Source organism: Pleurodeles waltl, chromosome 3_1, assembly GCF_031143425.1.
Source record: "Pleurodeles waltl isolate 20211129_DDA chromosome 3_1, aPleWal1.hap1.20221129, whole genome shotgun sequence".
NCBI lineage: Eukaryota > Metazoa > Chordata > Amphibia > Caudata > Salamandridae > Pleurodeles > Pleurodeles waltl.
In genome coordinates this window covers 1393501817-1393528658 of record NC_090440.1, presented here as the reverse complement: position 1 = coordinate 1393528658, position 26842 = coordinate 1393501817, and the positions used below count along the sequence as shown (strand labels likewise).

Below are 26842 nucleotides of genomic sequence, written 5' to 3'. Positions count from 1 at the left end.
TTTGACGAGAATGTATTTGTGAACTATTATTGGTTGGAAAGCTTTTAGTGCTTGAAAAACTGCAAGAAGTTCTAGGTGATTGATATGCAGTTTTGTTTGATGTACGTTCCATTGTCCTTGTATGCTGTGTTGATCGAGGTGTGCTCCCCACCCTGTCATGGAAGCATCTGTTGTTATTACGTATTGTGGCACTGGGTCTTGAAAAGGCCGCCCCTTGTTTAAATTTATGTTGTTCCACCACAGAAGCGAGAGGTAAGTTTGGCGGTCTATTAACACCAGATCTAGAAGGTGACCCTGTGCTTGAGACCACTGTGATGCTAGGCATTGTTGTAAGGGCCTCATGTGCAGTCTTGCGTTTGGGACAATGGCTATGCATGATGACATCATGCCTAGGAGTTGTAATACCATCTTTGCTTGTATCTTTTGTGTTGGATACATGCGTTGTATGATGGTGTTGAAATTTTGAATTCTTTGTGGACTTGGAGTGGCTACTCCCTTTGATGTGTCTATTATGGCTCCCAGGTATTGTTGTACCTTGCGTGGCCGAATCTTGGATTTTGTGAAATTGACGGTGAACCCTAGTTTGAAGAGGGTTTGTATGATATGATTTGTGTGATTTGAGCACTCTATTAACGAATGGGCCTTGATTAGCCAGTCGTCTAGATATGGGAACACATGTATTTGCTGCCTTCTGATGTGTGCAGCGACTACCGCTAGACATTTGGTAAAGACTCTTGGTGCGGTTGTTAATCCGAAAGGCAGTACCTTGAATTGGTAATGTATTCCTTTGAATACAAACCTTAGGTATTTCCTGTGCGATGGGTGAATTGGTATATGGAAATAAGCATCCTTGAGGTCTAAAGTTGCCATGTAGTCGTGCAGCTTTAGCAATGGCAATACTTCTTGTAGTGTGACCATGTGGAAGTGGTCTGATTTGATGAAAGTGTTGACTACTCTGAGGTCTAGGATTGGTCTCAGTGTTTTGTCCTTCTTTGGTATCAGAAAGTACAGTGAGTAAACTCCTGTGTTTATTTGTGTGTTTGGCACTAATTCGATTGCATTCTTTTGCAATAGTGCCTGCACTTCTATCTCTAGGAGATTGGAATGGTGTGTTGTTAAATTTTGTGCTTTTGGTGGTATGTTTGGAGGGAACTGTAGAAATTCTATGCAGTAACCATGTTGGATAATTGCTAGAACCCAAGTGTCTGTAGTGATTTTCTCCCATGCTCTGTAATAATGACCTATTCGTCCCCCCACTGGTGTTGTGTGGAGGGGGTGAGTGACATGTGAGTCACTGTTTAGTAGTAGGGGTTTTGGGGCTTTGGAATCTTCCTCTATTTCGAGGGAATTGCCCTCCTCTATATTGTCCCCGAAAACCTCCTCTATACTGTCCTTGGTAACTGGACGGTGTGGCTTGTGAGGTGCTGGCTTGTGTGCTTTGACCCCGAAACCCCCCTCGAAAGGGCGGTTTACGGAATGAGCTGTAATTCCCTCTGCTCTGCGGGGAGTAGAGTGCGCCCATGGCTTTGGCAGTGTCCGTATCTTTTTTGAGTTTCTCAATCGCTGTGTCCACTTCTGGACCGAACAGTTCTTTTTCATTAAAAGGCATATTGAGAACTGCTTGTTGAATCTCTGGTTTAAATCCAGACGTTCGGAGCCATGCATGCCTTCTGATAGTTACAGATGTATTAATTGTCCGTGCAGCTGTATCTGCAGCGTCCATGGAGGAGCGGATCTGGTTGTTGGAGATGGCCTGTCCCTCCTCAACCACTTGTTTTGCCCTATTTTGGAAGTCTTTGGGCAGATGTTCAATGAGATGTTGCATCTCGTCCCAGTGGGCTCTGTCATAGCGCGCAAGTAGTGCCTGGGAGTTCGCGATGCGCCACTGGTTTGCAGCTTGTGCTGCGACTCTTTTACCAGCTGCATCAAACTTGCGGCTTTCTTTATCTGGGGGTGGTGCATCTCCAGATGTGTGAGAGTTGGCCCTTTTCCTAGCTGCTCCTACAACAACAGAGTCTGGTGGCAGCTGTGTTGTGATGAAAGCCGGGTCTGTAGGAGGCGGCTTATACTTTTTTTCCACCCTTGGTGTGATTGCCCTACTTTTGACCGGGTCCTTAAATATGTCTTTTGCGTGCCGGAGCATACCAGGGAGCATAGGCAGGCTTTGGTAGGAGCTGTGGGTGGAGGAGAGTGTGTTGAACAGGAAATCATCCTCGACCTGTTCTGAGTGGAGGCTTACGTTGTGAAATTGTGCTGCTCTAGCCACCACCTGAGAGTACGCGGTGCTGTCTTCTGGTGGAGATGGTTTTGTAGGGTATGCCTCTGGGCTGTTATCTGACACTGGGGCGTCGTATAGGTCCCATGCGTCCTGGTCTTGGTCACCCTGGCTCATGGTGGTGTGAGCTGGGGAGTGTGATGGCGTTTGTGCTGGTGAAACGTTAATCACGGGCGGAGGAGAGGGTGGTGGTGTAACTCTTTTCACCACTTTTGGTTGTGGTGCTTGTTCCGTCTGGAACTCCAACCTTCTCTTTCTCCTAATGGGGGGAAGGGTGCTTATTTTTCCTGTCCCCTGCTGAATGAAGATACGCTTTTGCGTATGGTCCGCATCCGTTGCTTGTAGCTCTTCCTCAAACCTATGCTTCTGCATTTGGGAGGTTAGCGAGTGCTCTTCTGTATAAGAGCCTGAAGCTGGGTCGCTTGCAGTTTGTTTCGGCGTCGAAACTGTGTCTGCGTGTTTTTTCGGCTCCGAGGTGACTTTTTTCCTTTTCGGGGCCGAAACCTCTCGGCGTCGATCTGTTTCGGTGCCGCTGTCTCGGCGTCGAGCCGTGTCCACACCGGCATCTCGGTGTCGAGGCTTGTCTCCAGCACTTTCTCGGTCCCGAGAAGGCTGCGTGCCGGTGTCTCGACCGGAGTCGGACGATCTCGGCACTGTTTGGGCCTTTTTCGGTGCTGACGGTCGGTCACCGATTTTATGGGTTGAGCCATGGCCTGATGGCAGTGGCGTCCCCTGGGCCTTGTAAATGTTTCTTTGTGTGGTTTTCGACTTCTTACTCACGGTTTGTGTATCGTCGAATCCTTCGGAGTCTGAGTCTTGGATCGAGAAGGTACCTTCCTCTTCCTGTTCCTCGAACTCCCGTCGGGCTGTCGGTGCGGACGCCATTTGAAGTCTTCTGGCTCGACGGTCTCGGAGTGTTTTTCTGGACCGGAACGCACGACAGGCCTCGCAGGTGTCTTCGCTGTGCTCAGGTGACAGGCACAGGTTGCAGACCAAGTGTTGGTCTGTGTAGGGGTATTTATTGTGGCATTTGGGGCAGAAACGGAACGGGGTCCGTTCCATCGGCGTTCTTCAGCACGCGGTCGGGCCGACCAGGCCCCGACGGAGGATCGAAAAATTACCCCGAAGGGCACCGGAGCTCTTCGATCTTCGATGCGGTGTTGAATGTAGGTATGCCGATCCCGTACGCAACAATACCGACGAAAATCTTCCGAAATTAACTATTTTTTCTGTTCCGAAACTCGGAGCGACAGGAACACGTCCGAACCCGATGGCGGAAAAAAAACAATCGAGGATGGAGTCGACGCCCATGCGCAATGGAGACAAAAGGAGGAGTCACTCGGTCCCGTGACTCGAAAGACTTCTTCGAAGAAAAACAACTTGTAACACTCCGGCCCAACACCAGATGGCGAGCTATTGCAGAACATGCGTATCTACAGCGACAGATGCCATCGAACATATATTTTCTTAATTTATTTTAGAACCACAAGATTTGAGGTAACTACATAAAATGCAAGGTACTTCACACAGGGAAGTAGGGAACTTTGATTTAAAACAGTAGTACACACAGTTTAGGATAAAATGGCAATAAGCTATTTTAAAAGAATCAACAGTTCATAGGGGAGGTAAGTTTGGTTAGGTTTTGCAGATAAGTAAGGCACTTACACAGTCAGTCTCCTGGGCATAGGCAGCCCACAGTTGGGGGTTCAAGGCAACCCCAAAGTCACTGCACCAGCAACACAGGGCCGGTCAGGTGCAGAGGTCAAAGGAGGGCCCAAAACACATAGGCACCTATGGAGAACAGGGGTGCTCCGGTTCCGGTCTGCTGGCAGGTAAGTACCTGCTTCCTTGGGGAGTAGACCAGGGGGGTTTTGTAGAGCACTGGGGGAGATGCTAACAGGCAGACAGAACACACCCTCAGCGGCACAGGGGCGGCCGGGTGCAGTGCGCAAAGTAGGTATCGGGTTTGCTATAGGAAGTAATGGAGGGACCCAGGGGTCACTTAGACGATGCAGGCAGGGCATAGGGGGGCTTCTCGGGCCAGCCACCGACTGGGCTAGGATGAGGGCCGCCTGATGGGCACTGCTGCAATGGTGGGTGGTTCCACTCTTTCCTGGGGGCTGCGGGTGCAGTGCTTGGGTGCAGGGGGGTCAACTCAGGTTACTCACGTTGTCAGTCACCTGGGAGTCCTCTCTGCGGTGTTTGTTCTCTGGAGCTCGAGCCAGGGGCATCGGGTGCAGAGTGAGAAGTCTCACGCTTCCGGCGGGAAGGGAGAGTTCTTTCAAAGTTGCAAAGTCGTTGCTGTTTTTGAACAGTGCTGCTGTTCTCTGGAGTTTCTTGTTCCTTCGGGTTCAGGCCAGTCCTCCGAGTCCTCAGAGGTCGCTGGTCCCTGTCGGATGCGTCGCTGTGCAGGTTCTTTGAGTCTGGAGACAGGCCGGTAGGGGTGGGGCCAAGTCAGATGGTGTCTTCGTCGTCTCTGCGGGGCTTTCAGGTCAGCAATCCTCCTTTCTTCAGGTTGCAGGAATCTGATTTTGTGGGTTCAGGGTTGCCCCTAAATACTAAATTTAGAGGTGTGTTTAGGTCGGGGGCGGGGGCAGTACCCAAAGGCTACTGTCCTGGAGGGTGGCTACACCCTCTTTGTGCCTCCTCATTGAGGGGAGGGGGGGCACACCCCTATTCCTATTGGGGGAATCCTCCAATCTCAAGATGGAGAATTTCTAAAGGCAGGAGCCACCTCAGCTCAGGGTACCTTAGGGGCTGTCCTGACTGGTGGGTGACTCCTCCTTGTTTTCCTCATTAGCTCCTCCAGCCTTGCCGCCAAAAGTTGGGGCAGTGGCCGGAGGGGTGGGCATCTCCATTTGCTGGGATGCCCTGGGGTCCTATAACAAAAGGCATGAGCCTTTGAGGCTCGCCTCCAGGTGTTACAGTTCCTGCACGGGGAGGTGAGAAGCACCTCCACCCAGTACAGGCTTTATTGCTGGCCACAGAGTGGCCACGGCACTCACCCCTCGTGGCCAGAAACTTGTCTGGTTGTGGCAGGCTGGCAGAAACTGGTCAGCCTAGCACTAGGAGTCTGACTGGTATTCAAGGGGCATCTCTAAGATGCCCTTTGGGTGTATTTTACAATAAATCCCACACTGGCATCAGTGTGCATTTATTGTGTTGAGAAGTTTGATACCAAACTTCCCAGATTTCAGTGTAACCATTATGGAACTCTGGAGTTCGTAACTGACAGACTCCCAGACCATATACTCTTTATGGCTATCCTGCACTTGCAATGTAAAAGGTTTTGCTTAGACACTGTAGAGGCATAGTGCTCATGCACTTATGCCCTCACCTGTGGTATAGTGCACCCTGCCTTACGGCTGCAAGGCCTGCTAGAGGGCTGACTTGCGTATGCTACAGGCAGTGAGAGGTGGGCATGGCACTCTGAGGGGCGTGCCATGTCATTTTCTCCCCCACCTGCACACCCAGGGTGGCATTATACATGCTGCAGCCCTTAGAGACCTTCCCTGGCAACAGGGCCCTTGGTACCAGGGGTACCATTTACAAGGTACTTATTTGTGTGCCAGGGCTGTGCCAATTGTGGAGACAAAGGTACAGTGTAGGGAAAGAACACTTGTGCTGCGGCCTGGTTAGCAGGGTCCCAGCACACTTCTCAGTCAAGTCAGCATCAGTATCAGACAAAAAGTGGGGGGTGGGTAACTGCAACAGGGAGCCATTTCCTTACAAATGGGTATTCCTCAGGAGGAGGTTAGGAAGGGCACACTCTTAAACCTCAAAGGGTAGTGTCTAGAGTCCACACAAAGGGGCTGATAAAATCCCACTGATAGTTTGGAGCCAAGGGGGACCTGTGCACTTCACAAGAACTCTATGTAGTCACCACCCACATCAAAGGCACATTCTAGTATATGTACTTTGTCTCTGACGCCCTGAAATCAGTACACTTCTACAATCTAGAAAACTCTGCTGGAGAAAAGACTGCTGTGTTCCAGGATTGCCACTGTCAGGATTGACTACTCTCTGGAACTGCTGCCCTGCTCTGCTGCGCCGCCTGCCACCTGCTGATCTCCGCCTGGTAGCCCAAGACTGGTTCTCCACACCAAGAGTGACTCTGAGCAGTCCTGATTTCCTTTGCAGCTCACCTTCAACTTCAACTCTAGAGGCTTTTGCTAAACGGCGCTGCTTGAATCTGAAACCTACTGAGAGCAGCCCTGCTTTCCTTTGCCGATCCCCTTCAATTTCAACTTGAGCAGCTTTTGCCAAACTTCGCCACTCCAACATGTAACCTACACAGAGCCTTCCTACTTTCCTTTGCTTTCCTCGATTTCAACCAGAGCGGCTTTTGCCAAACTTCACCTCTCGCAACTGTGACCTACTAGGAGTGGCCCTGCTTTCCTTTGCTGCCCACCTACAACTTCAATTCTAGCAGCTCTGCCCAGCCTAGACACTAACTGCTCCCTGAGAGGAACGTGACCAGGACAGAACCGAAGTCCATCAGGATGCAGTACACCTGTGCTGAGGAGTCCCTGCACCATCCTTTAGATCTATTGCCCTTGCTCATCAACCTTGCTATTTTTAAGTCTACAAAGCCAATACTTCGCTATCTGTGCACTGGATCTCTATTGTGTTGAACTTAAAAGTAACCAGATAAACAAGTTTTATTTTTCCAAATCTGTGTGAAGTTTTTTTTCCCTGTGGTGTACCTTATGATGTTATTGTGTGTGTTGCACACATACTTTACACACTGACTCCCAAGTTAGGCCTTCCTGCTCCGCACCAGGCTACTACAAGGTGAGCACAGGCTAATTTAGGATGCATTATTGACTTGCCCAGACTAGGACTGTGGTCCCTACTTGTACAGGGTGCATACCTCCGCCAAATAGAGACCCAATTTCTAACAAGGTTTTTTAAATTAAACCCTGTGTTTCACTTCGTAATGAAAAGCACTCTCACTTAGGACTCCCCAGGCCTACCTTAGAGGTGACTTACATATATTAAAAAGCTAGTGCATTACTTTAAAAGGCAAAGTCTGGTTAACAATTTAAAACTTCTCTTCCAGTCTGCAGTGGCAGATTAGGAGCCATGTTCTGCCTTGGTAACACAAAGGGTACACATGCAGTGCTGCAGTCCCTGGGGTGACCCTCTAACTTACTGCCATGGGTACCATATACTAGGGATTTACAAGTGAGTTAGCTTAAGACATTTGGGTATAAGCCAATCAAACTTATGTGTACTAAGTAGAGGGCCCTGAGGTCTGGTTAGCAGGCCTTAGTGCACTCAGTCAAAATACCAACAGTATCAGTTCAAACCTTTGAGGGTGGCCATACACAAAGATGCATTTCCTTAAAAGGCTGAAGACCTCTGTCCCTCCTGGGCACCAGAAAAAAAGTGGAAATAACAATCCCGCCCTACTTCTGAAGCTGGCACCCTCTCTACGGCCACTATGGCCAAATAGCCTTGCATTTCGTGCCACAATAAGGCCGTCCATCAGATGCTGGGCGGACAATGTAAGGTGAGGAGGGAAGAAAGGAAAGGTAGGAAATAACCCTTGCAGGCAATCTTCGAGAACCCAGCTGTCCGGTGGCTTGTGGGATCGCTGTGACCCTGTAGGGATATAGAAAAGAGGTTTGGTATGTGGGGCAGTGGAGGCATAGACTGAGTGGCACAAGGCCACACCTCTGCCTCCCTTGCAAACTAGGGAAGACTTGTGCAGAGTCCAAAAGGAGGTGCTTAATTTGAGCAGAAGCTTTCCAGTGCTTGGCACTGGCACTTAATTGTCAACACCAGCACCTATGACTGTCTGCCACATGGCATCACTGTTTATCTAATTTAGAGATGAGCAGAACAACAGTTGTTTAAAATTCAATGCACATTAAAAATAACTAATACCTTCTGTCAAAGCCATTCATATAGCTTTTGGGCCTGGAATAGTCGGAATTGTCACACTTGGAGTGTAATGGTTAGTTATTGTGTTGGCAAGGTCACTGGCAGTGATGGCAGGGGTAATGGGTAGTGCAAGCTGCAGTGGATTCATAATGAGGCAACTGTCACTTTTTTTTTTTTAATTAAGCACTTCCCAATGGGCCTGAATGGCACAGCCCAAAATACAGTCAGCATTAATCGATCACAGGGCCAAACCATTTGAGGAGAAAAGGTGCTTTCTGAATTTCTCCACTTGCTTTGATTCACTGTCTGGGGGAGTAGGGAGAAAATGGTTTGGGTTGCTGTATCTGCTGGAGCCCTGAACCATGAGGCTCTCTAGTGAGGGGTGCGGCAACAAAAAAGCTGGGTAGCCTGATGATTTGCCTGTCAACAGAGGGGAGAGGCATATGCATGGCTTGGCCCAAGGAGGATATCTGTTAGGGCCTCATTGAAAGGAGGAAGGGGCTCAGAAGCAGTCAGGCCCAACTGTAGAACCCAGCCATCACATTGCTTTTCACCTCCACGGTGGGGTGGTCAAGGTATTCAGCTATCATATGCACAACCATAGCGTAGGAGGAAGATTGTTCCTTGACAGGGCTGGGAGTAGAAAAAGAGCCTACTCCCGGAGCGGTATCTAGCCTGCTGGAGTACTGCAAGCCCACATATCAACTGTTTTCTGCACAGGGATAAGATTGGTCACTGTCCTAAAAAGGTTATGTAGAGAAGGCTGCATATTGTGGTAATGCAAGAGCAGAAACTGCACCTCAGTAGGATTTGTGCGCAATGTCTAAGTGGGACAATGATAGGACAATTGGGGCCACCTCTTTTGAGTGGCGAGGGCTGCGTCAGCTTACCCATCATTGCGTGGATGTGGGCACCGAGGGCAGCTTCGGAACCAGTTCCAAGGGCAGGAGTGGGTCAGAGGATCCAGCTGGCCTCCTGAGGGTGAGCCTCTGTCACTTAACTCCTCTCAACAAAAAAGCAGTAGTCAAGGTGGAAGGCTTCTCAGCTCAGTGGAGCCTGGCGGCACGCTGGAGTGAGTAGGTAACAATACGAGTAGCTGGAGCATAGAGGTATGGAACTCTTATCATGTGCCTCAAAATCAGCTCCGAAGTCAGCTTCGATAGGGGAGTGGGAATGACGAGAATGAGAGAAACTCCGCTTCAACTGTTTTCTGTGCTTACTGGAATACTTGGAGAGTGACTAAGACAGACTTCTAGAGCAGCTCTGTCGACTCCGGGGTGGAATCCCGCTCCCTGATGGCATTTGGGTTTGACGCACAGTCACCGCACATCTTGGAGTCGAGGTCCAATTCTAGACACCACAAGCATGCCTGCGAGAATCTGTCTCAGACATCTGTTTGCGCCAATCCTTAATGGTTGACAACTTGTCTTATAGGGGTGACATCCCTTGCACACTGGGAAATTTAGAAGAAATGAGGCAACAAAAAATTCGGGGAGATGACAGAAAATATGGATCTGCTTCTGGTGGCAAGGAATGAAAAGGAACTGATGTTAGCGCAGAGGAATGGTGCTCATCTAGCCTCCAGATGTCACTTCAGGAGTGGAACAGCGTCAGTGTGGAGCTGCACTGTGCCACCTTTGGGCACGCAGAAGTACTATCTAAAAAGTTTCCAGATCCAGTCTGATGCCTGAGGAATATTCAAAAGGTGAGGAATCTACAACTAAAAGTCTCCATCAGAAAAAAAAGATTCACATTGCAAACTGAACTAGTTAGAACTGACAGTGCATTTGATTTCTTTGGTTATCAAACACCGACTATGCACCTAATAACCAAGCATGAATTTTTTTTTTTTTTTTTTTTTTTTTTAAGTATTATGTATCATAAAATAAGCACATCAATCCACACATTCTTGTTCATATTACACTTTTTTGCATTGAAATATTGTTGGGTAATATGATATACAGTTTCATTCTTGCATAATGCAGAACAAGTATTGTTAGCTAATGGCACAAGGTCTCTACCTGCAGTTCCAAAACCACCAAGTGCTGATCCTAATGTGGCTCCCAACGAACTGCTACTTCCAAACCCTAGGGAGGTGTTTCCCGGCTGGGCGGAACCCTGTGAAAAAAGTGAGCTGCCTTGTGAATTGCTGCTCAAAGAGTTGTTGCCGTAAAATGAACTGGATGACAGGTTGTTGTTAGGTTGCTGCTGTGGCTGCGGCTGTGGTTGCTGATTTCCCAGTTGTCGAAAAGGTCCATTTGTAGTTCCTGCCATGCCACCCCCTCCACCATTAGCTGAAGCTGCAGCTGCTGCCACTGCTAAATGTAAACAAAAGATGAAAAAAACATTAACCAGATGAAGTGCAGTTTTAACTAGCATATCCGCTAATATGTTTCCTCTGTGCTTATCTTCAAATAGAAAAAGAAGCAAGGACCATAGCAACTTTGACCAGCAAAGAATCATCAATAAAATGATACTACCATACAGTTTTTCTATCCTGTTATGCAGGGGCGCAACTAGACTCAAGCTTTTTTTTGGGGGGGGAGGGGGGGGGGGGGGGGCACACGCTAGTACTTCTAACAGTGGGGACGGAGCCAGAATCCGAACCCATACCAAACTTACTTGTGGCACCCCTTTACTTTTATGGTACATGCATAAGATAGAAAGATACCACTCTTGACAACATATGCACGATATTTTAATTTTAGGCACACTTGGCCAGTTACACTGGTCCTGCCTTACTATTACGGTTGCCACCTTTCCCTGAGAAAACTACAAGCCAGCTGCTCAAGTATTAAGATTCTGAAAATGCCCAAACCTGATTCTTAAGTAGAACTTAAAATGAAACTATCTGTACTCATTCTTAATACAGCCTTATTGTCTTTATCACTTTAAATATCAGTTCGGTGTCAATAAGGCAACAGTTGAACACAGTATAAAGTGCTTTCATCTTATATTTACTGTTTAAAGTATGTACTGATCAGAGGAATATACTGGCTTTAGGTGATTTTTCTAATTTTTGAACAGACAGGGAGATTAAAATACCTGTCATGCCTGTAAAAAGCAGTCCAGGTGGCAATTATACTTACTATACTTTACAGGGGGGTTTCCCTCCAGGAATTTTAGCAAAACAAATGGGAAATGTTGAAATATAATACAGGTTTAGCAAGTAGACCAACCGGTATTGTAAACTGCAGGTTCTAATTTCAAGGACAAAAACACTTTGCCAGCTACATTGATCTCAACAACCTGGGACAATTGAAGTACATTTTCATAGTTATGGTTATGTTTATACTACTTTTATAAGCACAAAATACCATTACATTACTTGCAGAATGGTACATTGGTAAAGAAAATAATTCCTGTCTAGGGCAAGGATGCACCTTATTTTAACTCGGAACACTCAGATTTCATGCATAGTCATTCTAATGAATATAATTTTGAACTAATAAAGTAAACTTTACACAAAAGAATGTGCACTTAGACTAGTACATTTACAAAAAGAAATTAATGTTCATACAGTTGCAACATAACATCACATTCAGAGGCTAAATGTAAAAGGTGCACGCCCCATGAAAGAAGTCATATCCATTCAGAAAATGCAATATTGCCTGCAAATTCCCTTTGCTATTCAAACATTGAAAGGATATATGTTAAGGATGGACAACACCTGTAATGTAATGTGCAACACATGAGTGTACCTAGTCAATGTCATTCAAGACATACAAAATTTCCATACCGAGCTAAAGCCACAATGGGTGTAGACTGTCTCATGCAAGTATATTGCAACGGTATTGAAAAACAGCAGTTTAGGTGGTTTAATAATACACATACTACTACACTGAACTGTGAACTAGTTCAGACTGACCAGTAATACTGAACAGCATATGATGGGACCAACGATTATTCAGAAAGAGTTACAGTTTTATGATGTTCTGTAACTAAATAAAACCTTAAATGTGCATTTTGGAACTTTTGAAGCCATTGTAGGTGCTCTAATACACACCAATTGTAACCTTAATTTTCACTGAAATATTCTTTCATTCAACAGATACATAATTGTTTCTGCTACATAATATTTACCATAGCAAATATTTCAGTTTTACAGCACTCCTAATGATATATTCTGGCAACTCAACTTACCTAGGTCAGAATGAAAGGGGCTGAGATACCACAGTGAGAACTGAAAACCACTGCAGGTTGGCAGTAGGAAACATTTGTGTGCCTTTTCCTCACCCAGTGAGACATGTTACTGTTCACCTGCCTTCTTAACCATTTGGTTGTACATGGTAACATCATCAGGAGGCCATGGCCTGGACGGTGAGTGTCTACAGCTGTGTAGGAAAATGGCTCCTTGTTGCAGTTACCCCCTCCCCTGCACCAGTGTTCTTTCACTAAAAATGTAACACTGCTTCCACAATTGGCACACAGATAAGTCCCTTGTAAAAGGTACCAGTGATAACAAGGGCCCTGTGACCAACAAAGGTTCCCAAGGGCTGCAGCATTTGTTGTGCCACCCTAAGGGACCACTCATCTAACCCATGGACACTGCCATTGCAGATTGTGTGTGTTGGTGGGGTGAAAAAGGCAAAGTCGACATGGCATCCCCCTCAGGACGCCATGCACACAAAATACTGCCTGTGGCATAGGTAGGTCACCTCTCTAGCAGGCCTTAAAGCCCTAAGGTAGGGTGCACTATATCACAGGTGAGGGCATAGCTACATCAGCAATATGCCCCTACAGTGTCTAAGTCAATTCTTAAACATTGTAAGTACAGTGTGGCCATTTTAAGTATATGGTCTGGGATTTTGTCAAAACAAACTCCACAGTTCCATAATGGCTTCACTCAATACTGGGGAGTTTGGTACAAAACGTCTCAGAATAATAAACCCACACTGATGGCAGTGTTGGATTTATTATAACAAATGCACACAGAGGGCATCTTACAAATGCCCCCTGTATTTTACCCAATACTTCAGTGCAGGACTGACTGGTCTGTGCCAGCCTGCCACTGAGAGACGAGTTTCTGACCCACTCGGGTGAGAGCCTTTGTGCTCTCTGAGGCCAGAAACAAAGCCTTTACTGAGTGGAGGTGCTTCACACCTCCCCCCTGCAGGAACTGTAACACCTAGCAGTGAGCCTCAAAGGCTCAGGCTTCGTGTTACAATGCCCCAGAGCACTCCAGCTAGTGGAGATGCCCGCCTCCCGGACATGGCCCCCACTTTTGGAGGCAAGTCTGGGGAGATAATGAAAAAAACAATAAATCACCACCCCCTCAGCCAGGTCCACCCCTAGTGCGACCAGAGCTGATGTGACCCACTCCTTAGAAAATCCTCCATCTAGCTTTGGAGGATTCAGCCCATTAGGATTAGGGTTGTGCCCCCCTCTCCAAAGGGGGGCACAGCAAAAAAATCCTGTGGACAGCGGCTCTGTCCAAAGCACCAAAGAAGAAACCATCTTTAAAGGGACTCCCACCTCATTCCTGAAGCATGAGACACCACCACTCCGCACCAGACGCCCCCGGCCCGTGACCAGAGAAACCAACACTGCAGCGAGGACACCCAGGCGACTCCTATGGCGTGTCCACCCTGAGACGACCTCCCTACACCTCCACGGCAACGGCTGCAGAGAGAATCCAGAGGATCCCCCCCGACCGCGACTGCCCAGTAACAAAGAACCCGATGCCTGCGAGAAGCACTGCACCTGCAGCCCCCAGACCCGAGACCCGAGAGGAACCAACTACCGGTGCAAGAGTGACCAGCAGGTGGCCCTCATCTTTGCCCAGTTGGCGGCTGGCCTGAGAAGCCCCCCTGTCTCCCCCGTGTCCCTCCAATGATTCCAATACAAAACCTGATGCCTTGTTCACACACAGCACCCAGCTGCTGAGGGTGTATTTTGTGTGCCTGTTTGGGACCCCCCCCCCCCCCCCAGTGCTCTACAAAACCCCCCTGGTCTGCTTCCCGAGGATGCAGGTACTTACCTGCTAGCAGACTGGAACCGGAGGACCTCGTCTCCATAGGCACCTATGTTACTTGGGCCCCTCTGCACCTGACCGGCCCTGTGTTGCTAGTGCTGGGTGTTTGGGGTTGAACCCCCAATGGTGGGCTGCCTATGCTCCGGAGACTGAACTTGTAAGTGCTTTACTTACCTGACAAACAAACCTTTACTTACCTCCCCCAGGAACTGTTGAATTTTGCACTGTGTCCACTTTTAAAATAGCTTATTGCCATTTTATGCTAAACTGTGTACATTACTGTTTTACTTCAAAGTTCTACATTTATCTATGCCAAGTCCCTTACAATTTATGTACTTACTTGATATCTGAATCATGGGGTTATAAAATAAATAAAAGAATATTTTTCTATATAAAAACCTATTGGCCTGGAGTTAAGTCATTGAGTGTGTGTTCCCATGTACTGCCTGTGTGTGTACAACAAATGCTTAACAATACCCTCTGATGAGCCTAACTGCTCGACCACACTTCCACAAATAGAGCATTAGTATTATCTATTATTGCCACTATCAACATCTAAGGGGAACCCCTGGACTCTGTGCACACTATCTCTCACTTTGTGATAGTATATACAGACCCAGCTTCCTACAAGCTTTGTCGGGTGATTCTACCTTGAGATCTTGCCACTGTTCTTCGACACCTTCGGATTCTTAAAGGCCTTGCTACAGACCTTGTTCTTCTGCGCTCTCTTCTTCATAGAAGATCTCTTGTTGTTCTTGAAGCTCTTGTGTCAGGGGAAGTTTCAATTACCCTAAATCTTTATCCTCCATTGTGCTTTCCGCCAAAGATTTCCATGGTATTCTAAATCCTTGTAAGTAGGCCATTACAGCTTTGAGACTTATTTTCATTTGCTCGATTTCAAGGACACTTTCTTCAGAATAAGTATTGTTTTATTGATCAATGTTGAAGATTCGGATGCTGTTGGTTGGGCTGCTGTCTTCTTCCTTTTTTCTCAACTCAGATAGTCTTTTGACATCTTCTCTGAGGCTTTTCCACCTGCAATATCTTTTGTATGAGAGCCAAGGATTTTTTTTGTCTTAACTTTCTTTTAATCAGTGAGACTTTCGGCACAGAGGAAGACTTATGGGGCCTGGAGTCTGAAGCTTTCAGCCTGACCGCTACCATCATTTTCGGTGTTAACCTGAACATGTTTTTCTTTTGGTCTCATGTTCTTTTTTGATGTTCTTTTCAGCATCACAGTCCTCTCTTTCCGCTTTTATGGCATCATCATCTTCACTCAAAAGCCCTAGATCTCAGATGAGGCTGTTTCTTTCTACCCTTACATTGCATAATTTACATGCCTCTGCTTCTTTCGAGTCTTCAGTGTCTTCTGTCTGAACTCCGAACAGGCCTTGCAGAAGGAGTCTGATTTGTGGTCTATCAGCAAAGATTAGTGGTCTATTGGCAAAGATTGCACACCTGATGGTTGTCCCTCTCTGCAAATTTATGGTGGTACCCTGGGCAAAAAAACAGAATTGTCTAGTCTATCACATCAAAGCAGGGAGCCCCCGATCCATACATTCTCCCTTGAGGCAAGTTCCACTTACTTCGATATTTTCTTGGAATTCAATGGAATCTTCTGACAACACTCTTTTTCTTTACTATTCTGAGGACTTTCTTCTGTTTCCTCTGACAAAAATCCTATTTGTTTTTTCTTATTCCTCCTGGAATTTGGGGACCTTCCACACCCAACGTCAGAAACAAAAAAAAAGCACCTGAAGATAGCAACCAAGAGTGGGCATTCCAGCGAGGGTGTCTAACATCAGAAGAGGAAGCACCAAATTGTGTGGACCATCGACATCTAACAAAAAAGGAAAAGGAGAAAGCATGGAAAGACTACTATAAAACTATACAAGAAAAAGTTCCACACCCAACACCTAGATTGTGGAATATTGCACAGCATGTGAATCCAGAAAAGATTCACGCTGCAAAACGGAATCTTCGAGGTAGTCCCAAATATAACCTGGCTGTTGTATTTTGGAGCAATTATAAAAGCAGAAGGAAGTACTTGGGAAGAAAAGATTAAGTATAGTGCCATTGTCAAGACAAGAACCAACTAATGCTTGAATCGGTAAGAAGAAAACAGTCAGAACAAAGATGAAAGCCCCATCTATTGATAACTGGGCCTTAGTCAAATAAACAGTAAGTGGAATTATGAACAAAGCCAAAATATACTATGTTCTGCAGCCAGCTCTAAAACCAGTATGATAAAGCAGAATTAATATAATTTCAATCAGGAAGATTTTTACATGTGGTTTTGCCTCAATGTCAGTTAAGGGTTTTAAGTGCTAGTTTGTAGAAATATTTGGGGTACATTTTTGAGGAATGGGTGTAATACGTAGGCCTACCATAATGAATTAAAAAAGAATGCTTCATGGGTGCCATGGAGATCAGGAGTAGTACTCCTCTGCCAATTTTAAAGGGTGCCCATCATTTCAGGCGCAATGCTTTTGTTTGGCATTATTTACAGACTAGGATTTGGGACATAAAACTTATTAATTATGCACCTATCCTCATGCTAGAGAGTCACAACAGAAATATTTCCACTGGCTACATATTGTGCACATTACATGCTCTTTTTGCGCTTGACAGGTTGTTCTTTTATAGTTTTTGTTTAATTCTTTGTCTAGTATTTTAGTACTCTTGGTGGGCTTATGGAGCTCTTGATTACTTATTAGTTTAATTTACTTTTTGAATGCTGTAAAGACATTGTGAACCATTTTTGGATATTGTGGTTACCACTACTTCACATATTTGACAGCCAGCTGCATTAGTACTAAAAGGCTACCCGTAGATACAGTCCATAGTTAAGGGCTACTCTATGGATCCAGAAGCTAAAAGCTTTGCCTTTTCGATACTTTATTCCTCAATATTTTTGAAAATATATTCACACAATATTTTGGTTCCTGATATTCGGTCAGTGATTCCAACAGGACATTACCTACATCTCATTCTCACTTAGTCTATGTCAAATGTGCCTTTTAGAACGTACAACTTCAGATTACTGATCAAGAAGGAATTTCCACATTGTCAGTCTTTTGGATGGTCAATGAATAAAATATGAAGCCCTACAGGACAATCTGTCCCTAATTCAAATGCTCCCCAAACCCTCGCAAGTCAGGCTCAAACTTAACTGGTAATCATTCTAGCTAAAAGTGCACATATGTGGTAAAGAATTTTCCCTTGCTGACTCATCGAGTCAAACTTCTCTTTTGTGAGCTGAATTGAGAGAATGGAGCCAATCACACATCTTGCTCTGCCTCGTGTCCTTCTATAAACGAAAGAACCTCTACATAACAGTCAGCCAACTTCAGGCCCGTAGTTAGTGCTGTAGTCACTAAATAGAGTTCAACAACCTAATCAGAAATAGGATGCCAATTTTATTTTCATTTTCCAGAGCACTATCCTCCTGCTGTTTGATAACATGGAGATTTGCTTCTGTCATTCTGTCAGCAAAAAGAACATGTGGAAACTGGCTAAAGAACCCATTTTGTACTTTCACAGGCCTGTCCCCAGTCTGTGATACTCAATGATCAACAGGCCTGTATAACGTATGCAAAAGGTCAGATGACCCTTATAAAACTAATGTACTCTGCTGAAACCACTTGTAATGCAAGGCTTGCTAAAAAATAAAATAAAAAAAAAGTCATAGTATGCCGGTGCCTCGCTTACCCTGCAACAGCCAGTTAGCTCTATAACCATATGTCGCTTGATTTTTAGGTTTGCACTTGATTGGTCAAGGGTGATGTAGAAATTGTTTTTGTGAACTCTGGAAAGTTAACGGCTGGTAGGACATGTGGACGTCACACCTTGCACCATATTGTATCACACTGTTAGCACACATGCCACTCTACCTATTACGGATGCTGACTGGTTGGGTACACATTGTTTGTTTAATGTGTGCATCTCCTTGTCATCACGCTATTCATTGATGAAGAAATTACCTTTCTGTTAACCTCACTGGACAATGTGCTTTCACATATTTGTGGTTTTTCATGTAGAAAAGACATGAAGGAACTTCTTCAAATTGGCCGTGTTGCTCAAGGCTCCATGATCACGAATATACTACATTTGAACTTGATTCTATCTGTGTCTCTTTATTTGACGGAGCTTCCACAAAGACTAATTATAGACTGCCAGTTCTCCTGAATCGAAACTGATACCTCGCACAACTGAATCACAGCTGACAAGTGGTTAGGGAACACATTTGGCTATATCAAAGTCTTTGAAATCACAACAGCCTATTTGTTAATCCCTGTGACCTTTCATTACATGCACTTGTCTGATGAACAAGTACCACATACTCCACAGTAATCAGAGATCATCTAGTCTATGTTCTGAAGACCTCATGACGAAGAAAGAAATGGAAAGGAGTACAACAAATGAGATGACATACTTGCTACCAATTAAATCAATGGTATTGAGCATAAATGTATATCCTTCAGAGCAAGAGACCGGCTTGGATTCATTAAGATGATGCTACAAAAAGGAGAAAAGCTGTAGGGAGGAAGTGGCTGGTAGGTTCAGAAGGTGTTGAGGGTGGAAAAACAAAAGGGTCAAAGTACTACAGTAAAATAATGACGCAGAATTAGCAAGATTATCTGTTGTGGACAAATAACTCACTGTAGGTGGAAAAGGTAGACCTGTTCCTAAAGAAATACAATGACTGCCAACCTTTATTAAGAAGCAAGTAACTTCTGGGTGTTTGGGTGACAATATTTTGTAGGAATGAAAAAAATATTGAGGGGACAGGTCAACACCTGAATCAAAAAAGCAGTAGGTTGAATCTACATATTAAATTAAAAAAGTAAAACTTACAAAAATGATGAAATCTTAACTAGTCACCAAATAGGTAGAAATGCTTACCTGCTTGTGCTGCAGAGGGACTGATAATAACAGGGGGTGGTGCCACCAGCCGGACAGGCCCTCCAAGTCCATTTCGTGCACCAGTGTTCACCACCAGGGCTCCTGTTTGGTCATAGTAAGCAGCAGGAGCCAGAACTGGGTAACCTATAGAAAAAAAAACCAAGTTCTTCAGTTTTCTTAACTGGAAAATCAGACAGAACCCAAAGTACTACAGCTGATATGACTACACACCTACATAAATATTAAACAACCTCAGCACTCGAAGATGTAGGCTAGTGAGCAAATCAAATCTACTAATTACAAATCAAATCTATCAACATTCCTCCTGAAACAATGTCATTCATTACAATATAGATTAGCAGCTGGCTCCTCTAACACTTTTGCCAACTGAAACTATGACTCAGTCGGATATATTGTGTTGGGCGACATCAGCCCAATAAATAGTCTCCCATCTTTAGATTAGTAAATCTTTATATACAAGGCTCCCAGTTTTCAGTTTTTACTCATTTTTACAGACAACTACAAACAGAAAACAATCTGTGTCCTGTCTATGTTTAGTTTCAAAAGTGAAAAAACAGAAAAATGTGCAACTGGTGGGCAACCTTGAATACCAGCCCAAAAGCTACACACAAACACAACATGGGGAATGGATGAGGTTTCTCTATATACAGGCATACATTAACTTATATTTACATAGAATGCTAATATTTGCATGTGGTTTAGTGTTTTGTTTTATTTGGCTGCGTCATTTGTTGATCAGTTGAATAAATGTGAAAATAACTGACTGGATACGGATAAATAACAATAAGGCCAAAAATTAACATGGATAAATGCACTCGGAAATTGCATACCATAAAACCGGAAGCCGTATTTACATACAATGCACATGCCTTGATTTGGATCTATGCAGATTACGATTTTTTTTTATGTGCCACAACTCTTCTTTTTCAATGTGAAAATGAGAAAGCAAATCTAGCTCCATAACAACTGTCAGTTAAGTGGCTACTTTCTTTGGCAGCAAGAACCTTTTTTTTTTAAAGATACAAATTGTGTAAGGTTTATGCAGTGGTTCTACATCGTTTAGTGGGTGTAACATGCTAGCACTGTCAAACAAATGTAACAATCTGGCCTTCCTGAGCTCCTAATAAACAAGTTACTAACCTTTGGTAACACCTTATCTGGTAGAGACTGCATCTAGCTACACATTCCTTACAATATTCCCAAGGCGTCAAACTGGATCTGGAAAATCAAGCAGTACCTCTGCATGCCAGTAGGTGGCACCCATCAGCTCTTGTTCAGTGTTATAGGAGTAGTCCATGCCGGATGTGACGTGCACGGTCTATATAGGAGCCACCGAGTGCGCTGACATCAGTCACATTACATGACTTTCCACACCAGAAGCACAGAGTAACGTCAGGCTGATTAACCAGTGCGCAGAAGCGAAGGGCCAATAGGCAGCTAGACAGAGTCTCTAACAGATAAGGTGTTACAGAAGTTAAGTAACTTGTTCTTCTAGCCACAGATTCTTTACCTTAAAATAGATACCAAAGCAATATCTTCATGGAGGTGGGTCTGCAAACAGGCTAAAACCAAAAAGACCCGGGGGACCGAACGGGCAAAGTGCTAGTCATCACAAACTTGTCTGTCAAGGCAGTAGTGTTTTGTAAATGTGTGAAGCTCTATCCATGCAGCAGCCTGACAGATGCCATGGATGGGCGCTCCATGAGCTGAGGCAGTAGTGGCAGCTTTGGCTCAGCTGGAAAGATCACTCAAGCCCTCAGGATGTTGCTTTTTAGCCACAGCATAGCAGATCTTAATGCAGAGGACAATCCACCTGAAGATAGTTTCTGCACTGCTTGCACCTTCTTTGCTCCATCAAAACCCATCAAAGCTGATCATCTAGCTGGTGTCCCTTGGTGTGATCGAAGTAGAACAACACTTTTTTCAAGTGCAGGGGATGGAGTCTCCTCTGAGGAAGGATGAGGAAGAGAAAAGAAGGTTAGCAGTATGATGCTTTGACCGACGTGAAAAGGTGTCACTGCCTTTGGCAAAAATAAAAAAAGGCAGGGATGTAACAAACTAGTTTGTCATGGAAGAAGCTGGTGTACGGAGGGTGAAGAGAAAGCACCTTCAGCTTGCTAACCCTCCTGGGCATTGTTCACCAAGAAGACAGTCTTGATTGTCAGAAGTCAGAGGGCAGCTATGCTGGGGTTCAAAGGCTATACCCATTAAGTAGGTTAAAACAATTAAAATACCATTGGAGGATAGCAAAAGGTTTAGGGGAAACATGTTGAAGCCCTTTCAGAAAGCGCATCACAATAGAGGACTTGAAGAGGGAGGGTGATCGAGCAACAGAAAAAAAAGCAGAGTAGGCCAAAAGATACCTCTTAACTGTGCAAAGAGCAAGGCCTTGCAGGCTAACAACAAAACAGCAACTCTTTGGACAAACTGCACAGATGGTCAACAGGTTTTTCACTGCACCAAGCCACAAACTTGCCCCAACATTTAACATATATAGTCTTTGTGAATGGACACCTGGCTGACAATATGAACTCAAAGACGTTAGAGGGAGATTGTAGACCCACTATCAGTGCTGCTCATTTTCCATGCATGGAGGAGCATATGCAGGTTTGGGTGTATAACCTTGCCCTGCTGCTGCTGCAACAAGAGATCCTCCCAAAGAAGCAGCCTCATCGGAGGACCAGTGTTCATGCTCAGTTATTCAGGACACCATACTCTTTACTCAATCTGGAATCACAAGGATAACTTGGGCCCTGGAGTGGGATCGGAAGGAAGGTGTACATAGATAATGAGTGCCACTCGAGACAAAATGAGTCTCGAAGTTAGAGCCGCTTTAGAAATGGCAACACACAGAAACACTGACACTGAGTGTTCTCAGCAGTGGCGAACCAAGGCTCTCCCCAGTCGCAGAAGAGACCTTGTGCCACCGCCGCGTGAAGATGCAGTTCGTGACCAGCATGACATTGACTGTGTAGTTTGTACAACCTGGCATTCTGAGATCCCACCAAGTGTTGTACAACCAGGAATATGTCCTGACGTTCCAGCCATGTCCAGAGACATAGGGCCTCCTAGCACAAGGAACAGGACCACCCGCCTTGCTTGGTGTATTACAACATGGAAGTGGTGTTGTACGCGAACACCCGAACCAGCCTTCCCTGGATGGAACGGAGGAAGGCTTTCAATGCCAAACGAATCAACTTCAACAGGTCGATGTGAAACTGGTACACTGCTAGAGACCAGAGTCCTCTGATCCCAACCTCTCCCAAATGGACGCCATACTGTTACCACTGTAAGATCTGAGAGGGGAATGGGGGGCTGAGGGGGTTCTGCCGCTGACTTAACTGCAGTTCTTCGTGACAGCATGATATGCAGCTAAGTCATTCGATGATTAAACCTTTGATAAGCAAGATTCTATCTCTTCTTGGGAGAAAAGCTGTTTCCATCTTTGACCGTTATTTTATCCTACTGTTTTGAGTATCATCCTCTGCTTCAAAGCAGATTTGTATCCTGTAGAAATAAGAAACAATTCTAACGTTCCTTTCACACTGTAGCGTAGGTGCCTGCCTCTAAGACCACCCATAATTAGTTTTTTTTCTGGGTTTTCTTATCGATTGTGTTGTAAGCAGATACATTGCCCTTTTTTCCAGCAAAAATGCCAACATTTTGCCCTTATGACATTTTTGCTTTAAAGCACCAAAGACCTTTGTGGATTCTGACTTCCATCAATGTAGACAACCTCTTGGTGCAGAACCATCCTTTTTAAACATCTTTTGAGATCAATCATCTGGCAAAGAGGAGTATTTCTTGTACATTTGTCCTAAGTGGTGTGACTTTCAACATTTAAGGACATTTCTTCTCAGTGGCTATTTCGAATGTTGAGCCTTGCACATTAAATTCTCAGTTTGTGTAGTAAGGTTTGTCTTTTTGACATGGCTACCCCCACTTTTTGCCTGGTATCTGATGTGCTTTCAACTGAAAGTGCCCTGGGTTCATGCTAACCAGATCCCCAGTGCCAGATCTCTCTCCCTCAACTGTACAATTCTTTCTCCAATTGGCAAATCCTTTAGCACCCTCTTTAAGTCCCAAGTAAATGGTTCCCCTGATACATAGGGCATGAGGTGCTGCTAAAAGAGGGTCCCCAAGGGCTGCAGCACAAAGTGTGACACACTAAGGAACCCCCCCCCCCACCAATCACATGACTGACTGCCACTGCAAGCTGCATTTCTTGGTGAAGACCAAAATGAAAACAGTACATTTCATACATCTCTGTGTACCGTGCCCCCTAACACTGCATGCAGTTTATGTAAGTCACCCCTAGAGCAGGCTTGTACACTCCTAAGGCAGGGTTCATTAAATCACACGAGGGCATATCTGCAAGAGCAAATATGCCCCTGCTAAGTCTTTGTGACTTCTCAGATATAGTAAGTGGCCAGGGAAGCCATTTTAAATGCATGAGCTGGACCATTGTCAATACGAGTTCCCCAGCTACATGATGGCTTTACTGAAGATAAGGATGTTTGGTATCAAACATCTCGTATTCATAAGTCCACACTGATTCCAGTGATGGATTTATCAATACATGCACCCAGAGGGCACTTTAGAGGTGCCCCCTGAAAACCGTAGCAGACTCTGGTGTGCTTGCTGACTGGTTTCTGCAAGTCTGCTGCCCGAGACATGGTTCTGGCCCCCTAGGTTGAGAACCTTCTGCTCTCAAGAGTCCCAGAACAAACGTCTGTCTGGGAAGAGGGTATAATACTCCCTCTCCAGGATGACTCACTGATTAGCCTTCCTAATATGGCAAGCTTCAAAGGACTGGTGCTTTTGAAATGCAAATCTAGCTCCTCTCACATGATAGGAATCCACCCTATCTTTCAGAGCCCACTTTGCACTTGGACAGGTGGTCAGGTAGGCGTGCCACCTCCAATCTAGTACCACCCTTAACGTGGGCTAAGCAGAGGTGAACATGATTTTTCAGAGGTACCTACGAATGCTGGGACATAGTTATGGCCTCTTCCCACAGGAAGTGGTCATATAGGGGCTGTAGTGACCACAGGTCAGTGGTACATTGGCTGCTACCCTACACACCCCTAAATTCAGTATTTGGGGAGCCCCTGGCACCAGCAAAGCAGATCCTGATGACCTAAGAAGACCAAGGACTCTGAAGAGCCACGAAAGTAGAAGAGGAAAAAAAGTAGCTGACCCGGTACCAACCCCACTGGCCTGTCTGCACCCCCCATCAAAAATCTGCACCGAAGTCGTCTTGTCCTGCAGCTGTGACTCCAAAAACCTGGGAGGACTGCCTCAAGACCTCCTGTGAACAGTGGACTTGTTCTCCAGGAAACTCCGGAGAAGGGACTCTGCAGCCACCGCCAAAACCTCGCACCTGAAGTCACTACTGTACCCACCGTTTCTGATAAGATTTGAAGTGGACTACCGGTGGTAACAAGGTTCCCCAGCCCTCCAGAATCTGAACCCCTCATGGTTTCACCCCACCTGGACTTCCCAATGACACTGGCAGCCTCTGCATGCGGCCCCACTCAACTGCGACCGCTCCAGTAAGGAAAACCCAACACCTAAGAACACATCTGCACCCGTCACCTCCGAGCCGTGGAGAAGAGAACCAAAGGTCCCTACCTGTGCCTGAGCACTGCCAGGCCTGAGCCCCACTGTTGATTCAGCCCGCTTGCTTCCTGGCCACAGTCTGCAACCTCTTTCCACAGTGGCCGAAGTCCACTGAAACGCATTGGGCACTCTGCACCCGGCTGCCCCATGCCGCTGGTGGTGTACTGCTGGAGCTGCCTTGGACCTTGCCACCTACTCACCTTAACTACTGGAGATTGGTCTTGTAAGTCGCTGTACTCTACCTGTTTGCAGAACTTGTTTTTCCTCCCATCAGATAACACTGCCAAACTCAGAAATTGCATTGTATCCACTATGTAAAGTGAAATGAATTCTTATTTAAAAACGTACTTAGCTGAACGATTTTTCTCCAATGCCTAAACATATATAAAGATACCTGTTATTTTTATAAATTGGTGTGGATCTCCTTTTTGAGTTGTATGTTTCTACTGCCTTTACTGATCGTTATGTGGATGTCTTGCACTCTTCTGTGTTGAGCCTAAGGCTGCTCCACCACCTTACCTCAAAATACAAAATAGAGCACTTTGAGATTGCAGAGAAACCCTGTCCATTTATTGGGGAACCCCTGGAGCTTTTACACAGTACTAACATACCATATAAAGGGCCAGCCTCCTACAGTTTGCTTTTGAAATCAGAGGCTCTTGGATCAGAACACTGGCTTTAGGCATGTATGCAGTTGCTATTCTAACACTTCAGTCTCCTTAGGTATAGACTATATTGCTCCACATCATAGGATTTTATATTCAACATCTGAACCCTCAAATCGATCCCACTACACCCTTTTGGTACCATGAAGGTCACCAGGGCTCTCCTGTTAAGAGAAATCTAGATCACTAATTGTTGTTTTCATAACCTGTGCTATCTTCTGTGAGAGCAGCTTGGTGAGTCCTACTCTGCTTTAACTGTGCCTTTAATGTTTAGAGTGTAAATAAGAAGCATGCCGCACATCTGTATGATCCTTATAAGGTCACATGTTTGCATGAGATGTGGGAAAACAGTCAATTGTGCCAACCCAAAATTGCATTGAAGGGAACCATGCATAACAATATTCCCCAAAAGCGGTCACTCTCAGATCTGGTTGTCCTAAAGACTGAATACCTCATAAAACATGGATGTTTCAATAACAATGCCCCCAAACTTCTAGCCATTTCTATATTTTTTTGTTTTGGCAATTCAGCTGAAACCACAGTTCGCTTTTGCGTTTTTTAATCCACAGGCTGAAAAAAGAACCAAGATGGTGTCTAGGTACTGAGCCACTATAGGCTTTGGCTCGATGTCCGAGCTAATTACACTGGCTGTGCCATTGGCTGACTCCCAAAATAAAACTTTCATTCAGAGAAACTGGTTAACCCTGCAAAACCAGCACTTTAAAATGATTTTCATGACTGAGCATTGAGGGGGGACAATGGTCTAATTTTCATCCAACCCTCACTGCTCAAGCGATTCCATATGATAGGTTGCCAGACCAAAGTCACAATATAATTCTCAAACCCCTATCAAAATGATTTAATCTTTGGAAGCAGCCATAAACCGTATACCTATACCTGGCATTCCAGCAGCAAGTCCTTGTCCAAAAGCAAGGGCAGAGTTCACAGCTGCTGCTGCCACCAGTGGGTCGGTCTGCTGTCCTTGTTGGTTTTGATTGGGTGTAAGAGGGCGCTGATTAGCACCTGCACGCAAAACCTAAGAGAAAAATAAACAATACCAATTACAGTCTTTCCTGCAAAAACTGAGATGCCAAAGATGGAAATATACATTAAATCCAAAGTAAGAAATATCCAGGTTGTGGTTTTCAATATGCATTCTGCCATTACTGATTTCAATATAATCACAAAGTAGTGTTATGCTACCACAATGGTAACTAACTATAATTTTATTTATATAGCGCTTACTACCCCTGACAAGGCATTGAGCACCTTTTTTTGCGAGTAGCATGCTACTTCAGAACCCAAAAGGATTAGTGGTGGACTAGTATAGGGAATTATGAGTACAGTGCTAATATAAGTATAAGCAGGTTATGGGTTAATTTGAGCTGAGGACTTGAGTTGGATTACACGAATAATGGAGGGATAGAGGAGGGAAGAATCCAGAAGGGTTAATTTGTACTAAGATGAGGTTTGGGATAAGTAATGGAGAAA

At 45.2% G+C, this 26842-nt stretch overlaps 1 protein-coding gene across 18 annotated transcripts in view; it reads right to left on the bottom strand.

The window, feature by feature from the left end:
- Nucleotides 1-26842, bottom strand: part of PUM1 (pumilio RNA binding family member 1) — an 859012-nt gene that overhangs the window by 344364 nt on the left and 487806 nt on the right. For all 18 annotated transcript variants that reach the window (XM_069224905.1, XM_069224910.1, XM_069224908.1 and 15 more), the window contains 3 exons: nt 26249-26387; nt 19044-19187; nt 10186-10482 (listed from right to left, as the gene is read on the bottom strand). In XM_069224905.1, coding sequence (XP_069081006.1) covers nt 10186-10482; nt 19044-19187; nt 26249-26387 — 580 coding nt within the window. The remainder of the gene's footprint in view (nt 1-10185; nt 10483-19043; nt 19188-26248; nt 26388-26842) is intronic.